This window comes from Haliotis rubra, unplaced genomic scaffold, assembly GCF_003918875.1.
Source record: "Haliotis rubra isolate DU_JTF1 unplaced genomic scaffold, ASM391887v1 Scf99, whole genome shotgun sequence".
NCBI lineage: Eukaryota > Metazoa > Mollusca > Gastropoda > Lepetellida > Haliotidae > Haliotis > Haliotis rubra.
Genome location: NW_025767734.1, coordinates 2,083,299 through 2,093,021, shown reverse-complemented (window position 1 = coordinate 2,093,021; position 9,723 = coordinate 2,083,299). Strand labels below are relative to the sequence as shown.

General features: G+C 39.5%; 1 protein-coding gene across 1 annotated transcript; it reads left to right on the top strand.

The window, feature by feature from the left end:
* The first annotated feature begins 6,628 nt into the window (after positions 1-6,628).
* Positions 6,629-7,924, top strand: LOC124265701 (nicotinamide N-methyltransferase-like). Its single transcript, XM_046700503.1, has 2 exons — positions 6,629-6,831; positions 7,333-7,924. The coding sequence occupies exons 1-2, from the start codon at positions 6,629-6,631 to the stop codon at positions 7,763-7,765; spliced, it is 636 nt and encodes a 211-aa protein (XP_046556459.1). The 3' UTR covers positions 7,766-7,924.
* The last annotated feature ends 1,799 nt before the right edge of the window (positions 7,925-9,723 follow it).

Below are 9,723 nucleotides of genomic sequence, written 5' to 3'. Positions count from 1 at the left end.
TCATGTTTAATAAAACAACAAGTAGTTGCTATGTTGTGATCCGTTCAGTAAGACTTCAATGGTGATGGTGTGTCAGGGTGGGTCTGAAATATTTGTGACCGGGTGGATTTCCGTAAGACGTGAATAATTTCATTGAATTAAGTTCCTGTTTGGTGATGAACACTTGAAATGTCAACAACGTTCGTCATCTTTGCGCCATAAAATACCTCCTTGATAATTGTGCTATCCGGTGTCAGTGATATCGTATGTGAAGTACAGCTGCCACCGACTGAAACACCCAGAACACGCAACACACAACACATCCCCATTGATCGTCATGTCTGCCTCACACACTGACGAACAAGCACCAACGCTGTTCCGTGACGACTACAAAGACAAGTTCTCGCCAATCGCTTACTTGACTTACTACTGGAACAACGACTGTGTTCAAGAAGACTGGTTTCAGTTTCAGCTCGACGGCGGCTACAACTACTTCAGACACGGTGAGACCACAACTAGAACATTGGACAGACGTTAGATTTGTTTTCACCCACAGGGAAAGAAACCTTTCAAAATGTCCCACTAGACCAGTGAGTGGACAATGATTAGTAGTCCTGTTTTACTTCACTGGTCCAAAATAATATTCGTAGATTTACTTAACTATCAACACAAACTTCAATGGCCGCCAGGACCACTGCAAAATTATCATTTAATGGTCCTGATGAATCTTTACTAGCCAGGGACCACAGGACCAGCGTAAATTTCGCCCACTGCACCCTGGACCTGACCTGCCCCCATGCAGAGAGGTGAATCCGAAATCCACGAGTGTTTGCGTTGTTCTCGCAACCTGCACAGAGTTGCGTCCCTTTAGAACAGTAACTCAGTCAACCGAAAAGAGATATTTGAGTCAATTTGTGTCGGAAACCCCACGTGTTATCCGCGTCATCTCAGTTCAAATCGGAATTCTACGTGTAAAGGAAAACACCCTGGTATCATTATAGCAACAACAGAAACAGTAGAGATGAAAACAAGTGTGTTGAAATGCATAAAGAACCTTATGTCTCACAAAACCTACAGCAATGTATACATTGAAAATGACATCCCATTAGAAGCGAGAAGATCAGAGGCAATCATGAGGATGTTATTGAGGGAAGTTGGCAAGAATGAGATACTCATGTTTAAATCAGGCAGATTGGTCAGAAGAGAAAAGAGCCTAAATAAGCAAAAATTAAATTAAGGGTGTGCCCGAATAGGTTTGTGGAACGTGGGAGGATGGTCGAACAAAGTGAATGAGAATTCAGACTTCAGAAAATCAATCATCAGCAACCTTAACTTTGATATTACTTGTATCTGTGAAACGTTTCTAAAATGATAATCAGCTATATTTATCAGACTCCTTTATCTGGATTGAACACATTAGGAAGTTTCTACATAAAAATGCCAAAAAGGGTTCAGGTGGCGTTGGTATGTTTATTAGGAAATCACTGCTTGAGAACTATGGCTATGACTTCCTGGATAAGTCTGTGAAAGACATCCTGTGGGTAAAGTTCACATCACGGAAGGTCAAGGATGAAGTATTTTGTGTATGTGTAGGTTACCTCCCACCAAATGGATCGACACGCTACAGTGATGCTGAGAAGTATTTCCAGGTTCTCCACGAACAAGAATATCGTTATCAGAACCTAGGCTGACTATATATCTGTGGGGATTTCAGTGCTTGCTGTGGGTATAAGGACGATTTTATTGCTGGTGTTGACGACATCCATCCCCGAGAAGTGATTGATGAAACTGAAAATAACCATGGTGACCTACTCATAGACTTCTTAACTGATAGCAATATGTGCATGCTTAATGGCAGCTTGGGCTTCAATGACTTTACCCATGTGTCATATAGGGACGCAGAATAAGTGTGATTTCTGGAAGAAGATTGGAAAGATTGGGTCATCAAATTGTAGAAAACAAGCTATACCACAAGAGATAATCATTAAGAGATAGAAATAACAAGAGACACTGAGACATTATTATATACATATGGAGAGAAAAATATTCCAAGTTTAACTCTGATCTAGATTGTGATAACCGATATGACTCTGAACACCTAAACAATATCCCAAAACAGCTCTGATGATCAACAGTTATCAAGTGAAACTACTGTATATCCTTCAGTAAACAGACCAGTTAGTACCAGCTGAGGTGCTTCGTAATGCAGTATCTGTTGAACTGTTAACAAGAATCATTCACAAATTCTTTGAATCCGGTACAGTACCAAGTATGTGGAACCATGGAACAATAAAACAAATCCCAAAGAACACTACTGATGCAGATGTAAGAGACCCCATGAACTAAAGACCTATCACACTATTATCAGTATGCTCCAAAATATATGCTGATGTTTTTAATACAAGACTAATTGCATTTCTTGAAAGTAATAACACCCTTGTTCATGAACAGAATGGATTCCGAAGCAAACGTGCCTGTGTCGATCATATACATAGCCTCTATAGCCTTGTCAACAACAGAAAAATAGCAGAAAGCAAACATTGCCTGCTTCGTGGACTTCACAAATGAGTTTGATTCCATCAACAGAGATCTCCTCTGGTTTAAACTACTGAAGTGTGGTGTGAGTGGAAAGATGATCCATGCTATCCGATCTTTATATGAAAATGTTACCTGTAATGTCAAACTGAATACCTATAATACTGACTCATTTGCCGTTACAGCAGGTGTGAAACAGGGATGTATATTATCGCCGACATTATTTGCAATTTACATAAATGAACTGTGGCGTGAGCATTAATGGTGAAACAACTATATCAGTATTGCTATATGCAGATGACATTGTGATACTATCCCCTGATAGAAACTCTCTGCAACATCTATTGAATATCTTTCATAATTGGACGCTTAAATGGAGACTCTGTATTGATCTGTCAAAAACCAAAGTTATGCACTTCAGACCCCCATCTGTAAAGCAATGTGAGCACAAGTTTCATATTGGAGAAGATGAATTGGAATATACTGGCTCCTACAGATATCTAGGTTTATGGTTTACAGAACATTGTGATTTACGTTATGCAGTGAAACAACTCATAAAGTCTGCAACGCGAGCTGTGGGGTAAGTGATGGACAAGTACTACCGGTCCGGCGACATGGACTACAGAGTGTTTACTCAGCTGTACGACCATATTGTTTATCCTGTGCTGAGTTACTGCTCTGGGATCTGGGATACCAACAAGTATAAGGAAATGTATGTGATTCAAATTAGAGCATGTAGATTGTTTCTGGGAGTCAGCAAGAATTCAGCTAATCCGGCAGTGCGAGGCGACATGGGGTGGCTAAACCCCCAGTACAGAGTCTACATTGAGGTAGCTCGTTTGTGGTGCAGGCTAGAACGGATGGAAGCAAATAGGCTCAATAATGCTATCCACCAGTGGTCTAAAACTAGAGGAAAATCCTGGGAAAGGAAAGTAGTGAAAATATTAGAGGAACTTAACCTAATAGATGTGCTGACACTATGAAAGCAGAGCACATTCTGGATCATCAACAATATTAGAGGAAATCTGTCAAATAGTGACAAACTGAACTGGAGAACTGAAGTAAATAATCTACCTAAATTAAGGACACACTGGTTGTTTAAACATGATTTGTGTACGGAAACCTACGTATCACTGCCACGATCACTAAGATCAGTTGTAGCATCTCCCAGGTGTGGATCTCTTAAACTAGCCTTAGAAACGGGCAGATTTAGCTCCCCTCCAATCCCAGTGGATGAACGGTACTGTAAACTATGCCACACTGTGTGTAGGGGGCGAGAAACATTTTGTCACATGTTATCCGTTCTACAGTGACATTAGGTATGAACTTCTCTCTCAATTATCCAAAGAAGTGCCTGAATTTGATCATTTGGATCCCAATGGCATATTAATCTATTTAATGCAGAATATGGATATTAATATAGCTATAGTTTTTAATATGTTTTTAAGAAGAAAAATGTTTACTTAGTAATATGCTTCCATTATCAGTCACTTTTAGTGTACCTATTTTTTATTGATGTACAAATTGTGTATGGTTGAATGTTTGTCAGTGCACAGTCTTAGTACAGTGTACATGTCTGTACAGTGTTATGTGTGTGTGTGTGTGTGTGTGTGTGTATGTATGTATGTATATATGTACATGGATGGATGGATGATGGATGGATGGACTGATAGATAGATGGTTGTATGTATGTGTGTATGTATGTTTGTATGTATGTATGTATGTATGTATGTATGTATGTATGTATGTATGTATGTATGTATGTATGTATGTATGTATGTATGTATGTATGTATGTATGTATGTATGTATGTATGTATGTATGTTTGTATGTCAGCGCACAGTCTTAGTACAGTGAACATGTATGTACGGTGTGTATGTATGTATATATGTACATGGATGGATGGATGGCTGGACTGACAGGTACTATACTGTATGTATGTATGTATGTATGTATGTATGTATGTATGTATGTATGTATGTATGTATGTATGTATGTATGTATGTATGTATGTATGTATGTATGTATGTATGTATTTATGTATGTATGGCTGTGTGGTTGTATGTTGCTATGTATGTATGTGTATGTAAGTATGTGTGTGTCCATGTGTGTGTGGATGGTTGTGTGTGTATGTAAGTGTGTATGACTGTAAATGAATATATATATATATATATATGTGTGTGTGTGTATATAAATATATATACTTATATATATATATATATATATATATATATATATATATATATATATATAAGAAGAAGTTTCTGAAATAATCACACGACACGGATCTTCTCAACATGTTTCACTTTTATCTTCAGGAGAAGTGATTACAGTTAAACGGATTATGTTATGACGTCAATTTGTCATGACGTCACAATGCAACTGTATACAAATGTTGTGACGCGGCGTTGCCATGACGTCACATTGGCGGCTTTATATTGACAGTACTAGTAGCACAATGAAAACAAGTATAATTCAGACACATTGCGTTTGACGTCATAACATAATCCGTTTAACTGTAGTCACTTCTCCCTGAAGATAAAAGTGAAACATGTTGGAGAAGATCCGTGTCGTGTGATTATTTCAGAAACTTCTTCTTATATATGTACTACTGTACGCTCGGTATTCTCATCACTTTCTTTATATATATATGGTTGTATGTATGGTTGTATGTATGGTTGCATGTATGGTTCTATGTATGGTTGTATGTATGGTTGTATGTATGGTTGTATGTATGGTTGTATGTATGGTTCTATGTATGGTTGAATGTATGGTTGTATGTATGGTTGCATGTATGGTTGCATGTATGGTTGAATGTATCGTTGTATGTATGGTTGCATGTATGGCTGCATGTATGGTTGTATGTATGGTTGCATGTATGGTTGTATGTATGGTTGCATGTATGGTTCTTTGTATGGTTGAATGTATGGTTCTATGTATGGTTCTATGTATGGTTGTATGTATGGTTGTGTGTATGGTTGCATGTATGGTTGTATGTATGGTTGTATGTATGGTTGAATGTATGGTTCTATGTATGGTTGTATGTATGGTTGTATGTATTGTTGTATGTATGGTTGTATGTATGGTTCTATGTATGGTTGAATGTATGGTTCTATGTATGGTTGTATGTATGGTTGTATGTATGGTTGCATGTATGGTTGCATGTATGGTTGCATGTATGGTTGCATGTATGGTTGTATGTATGGTTGTATGTATGGTTGCATGTATGGTTGTATGTATGGTTGAATGTATGGTTCTATGTATGGTTGCATGTATGATTGCATGTATGGTTGCATGTATGGTTGTATGTATGGTTGTATGTATGGTTGCATGTATGGTTGCATGTATGGTTGTATGTATGGTTGCATGTATGGTTGCATGTATGGTTGAATGTATGGTTCTATGTATGGTTGTATGTATGGTTGTATGTATGGTTGCATGTATGGTTGCATGTATGGTTGTATGTATGGTTGCATGTATGGTTGTATGTATGGTTGTATGTATGGTTCTATGTATGGTTGCATGTATGGTTGCATGTATGGTTGTATGTATGGTTGTATGTATGGTTGTATGTATGTATGTATGTATGTATGTATGGTTGTATGTATGGTTGCATGGTTGCATGTATGGTTGTATGTATGGTTGTATGTATGGTTGTATGTATGGTTGTATGTATGTATGATTGTATGTATGGTTGTATGTATGGTTGTGGTTGTATGTATGTGTGGTTATAGTTATGATGTATATGGTATTTACACGCTAGTACGTTGTATGGCTGTATGTGTTTTCATATTGTACTACTGATATGATGTGTATGTGTTATGGCACTAACAGTGTCCCATAGGTCAAAGTTGGAGTATGTTATTCTATGGGTGGGTTATCTGTCTAGATTTTCTGGATGTTTGTATAACTGTTGACACGCTAATAAACAATTGTATTTGTAATAGCTATGGCGCTTATGAGTGAACAAAAAACAAATAGCGTTCAGTATATTTTGTGAAACTGTTTGAATCTGTACTGAACTATTTGCTCCTATTTGCTCTTCTATGATTCTCCCACCTTCAGCAATATCACTAATAATAAAGACAAATAATTTACTATAATCCTAGAGGCCATGTCGGGGACGAAGTTACTGGATCTTGGTTGTGGTCCTAACCTCAGCAGCATGATTGGCGCCCCTGACCACTTCACCCATATCGTCATGGCGGACTTCTCGCCGGCCAATCTTGAAGTCATTAAGGGATGGGTACGTGGTGATGACGTCAACTTCAGCTGGAGCCACGTGTGCCAGTACTACGTCAAACAATTCTCACTAGAGTAAGTAAGAATCGAGAATCTTCACTGTTTTTCTTCAACGGGGCCGATGGGGTAGCCAAGTGGTTAAAGTGTCCGCTCGTCGCGCCGAAGACCCGTGTTCGATACCCAACATAGGGGCAATGTGTTCATCCCATGTTGGTGTCCCCCGCAGTGATATTGCTGGAATATTGCTAAAAGCGGCGTAAAACCATACACTCGCCTACTCTTCATCGACTTGTGCTATTTCTAAAATCCTAGAGATAGTCTCCATATTCCTGAATGTTCTATGATATTGCACGCTGAAAGCCAGTCCCAGAGCACAAATCTTGTTTAACTTTAGTACAAACGTTTCCTGTTCCATACTGTTCAACTATGAGTTGAAAATCCACTCGCCACAATGTGTAATTAAACCTTTGCTTTTCTCGTAAGTCATTGTAGATGTTTTATGTTCATATCTTCAGCTTGCTGTATAAGTTGCTTTCCTCACTCCAAACATCTGACCGCGCTGTTGTCTACTTCCAGTACAGCCTTCGAATCCACTCGACTGCCGTCGCTGAAATCCTACATCAAGCACGTCGTTCAGTGTGATGTGTTACAGTCGGAACCTCTCGGGCCTTCTTACACGGGGTTTTTCGACTGTGTATTCAGCAGCTATTGTCTCGAGACAGCATCTCGGGACATTGACACCTACAGACGAAGTGTGCTGAATGTCGCATCTCTTCTCCGGGATGGCGGCCATCTTGTGATGCGGGGTTCGTGTTTTGAGCACTGCTACACAGTTGATGGGCAAAACTTCCATAGCCTTGCCTTGAGCCCAGGTCAGTTGACGACAGCCTTGACAGATGCGGGGTTAAAGGTCAAGGAACTCAAGATAGAAGGGGTAGACGATCCTGATGCAGCTGACGCCAATAAAATACATGGCTATTGCGTCTTGGCTGAGAAAGTGGGCTCATGAACCATTCAGCACAACGAACGCAATTAGATATGTCAATATAATGAGATTTATCGTCTCAGCTGGGCATGGCATCAAGTTACCTGATGCTGTCTCGGGGTAATAAAGCAACTGAATATATATATATATATGATGAGAACTCGTGAAACAAAGAGTTTTCTAGACCGATCCTTTTCCATTCATGTTTAATAAAACAACAAGTAGTTGCTATGTTGTGATCCGTTCAGTAAGACTTCAATGGTGATGGTGTGTCAGGGTGGGTCTGAAATATTTGTGAACGGGTGGATTTCCGTAAGACGTGAATAATTTCATTGATAAGTTCCTGTTTGGTGATGAACACTTGAATGTCAACAACGTTCGTCATCTTCGCCAAAAAGTCGGCAATCACCTCCTCGGTAAGAAAGTCATTTTTGAGTCTAGGGAAGATATCAGAGACAGACTTTCAAGGGCAGAAAGGTAAACAACATGAAATATAACTGATACCCACTATGTTTCTTGGCTTGCTGGTTCACACCGCACGCAGCAATGTACTACCTATACGACTAGCTGTCTGTAAGAAATCGTGTTTGGACTAAACAATCCAGTGACTGGGCTTAGGAGCATCGATCTGCTCAATTGGGATACGATGACATGCATCAGCCAAGTCAGCGACCCTGACCACCCTATCCCGTTAGTAACCTCAGCATGAGCTGCTGTAGACCCACATCGTCATGAGTAGTTAACCACTTTATTCAGCTGCAGACACTGCTATTGTATTTTTTCTGAATCAGTAGAACAATCTGTCCAGTGACAGTCAGACCTTGTTGCAGAGTCCTATCCCTTGTGAATTCTGAGTTAGAAATCCTACCTATCAACCTTTGCTGGTCGCAAGCGGCGCTGGTCGGTCTTGGTTAGTTTTGTGCTGAAAGTTTAACGCTGCACTCAGCAATATTTCAGCTATATGACGGTGATCTGAAAATAATTCAGTCTGCACCAGACAATCCGGTGATCAACAGCATGAGCATTGATCTACGCAATTGGGATACGATGACATGTGTCAACCAAGTCAGCGAATCTGACCACCCGATCACGTTAGGCGCCTCCTACAAGCATGGGCTACTGAAGACCAATTCTAACCCGGATCTTCATGGGTCCATTGCTGTTAGATCGTCCTTTAGTGAGGCAAATTGTTTAGAACTCTTGACGAGTAACCGTTTCATGTACGCTGTGTCAACATGCGTAACGAATAGAATGTTCTCTACATTATTAAGTTGTCAGTGTTATTCTATGTAGAAATATAACTTGTGATATCATAAAATAGGCATTAAGTTACTAATCCGCGTCTCTTGATATTAGCAGTTAAAATTGCAGTTAGAATTTGTTTACGTCTACGCAAGAAACGCTCTAGGTAATCTGTCGAAAAAAAATCACGTGGACGTAGAGAGCAAATTAATGGAGATGAAAATGATTTGAAACTATCACTAATGACTAATCAGTATTAATCACACCAGGTGTTCACAAAATACAGTACTGTTTCGCACCGTCGGTAGCTTTTGCATAAGACTGTAGGCCAAATGCCACAAGGAAGTACTCAATGTGCAACGTAACGTGTGGCGTAACCTTCAGCGTGACCTCCATGTATACTCTTAATGTACTCCCGTGTTTCCGGGCTTATTGTTGTATTTATACTTGTCATTTATCCTAATATGTCGAGAACTGTCGGAGCTACCTCGCTTGACAGTGCCAGGATTCGATCGAAATATATTGTTATCATTACACTTAGTTCATCTCCGACCTTCAGATAACCTTCTATGATAAAACTGACGTGGCATCTGAATTTTCATTTCAAACAAGTGGAAGTGATATTGCATATCGCAGCACCGTCAAATTTATCATTTTGTCATATAAACAAGACCACGACCTCGTGACAGCGGATGTACAACGTCAGGCACATGCTTAACAACGATAGTATTATCTGTCAT

Bases quoted from the DNA above. Each gene is read 5' to 3' on its own strand.
- LOC124265701 (XM_046700503.1), top strand. From the start codon at position 6,629: ATGTCGGGGACGAAGTTACTGGATCTTGGTTGTGGTCCTAACCTCAGC. The intron at 6,832-7,332 runs GTAAGTAAGAAT...GTCTACTTCCAG, and splicing joins GTCAAACAATTCTCACTAGA to TACAGCCTTCGAATCCACTC.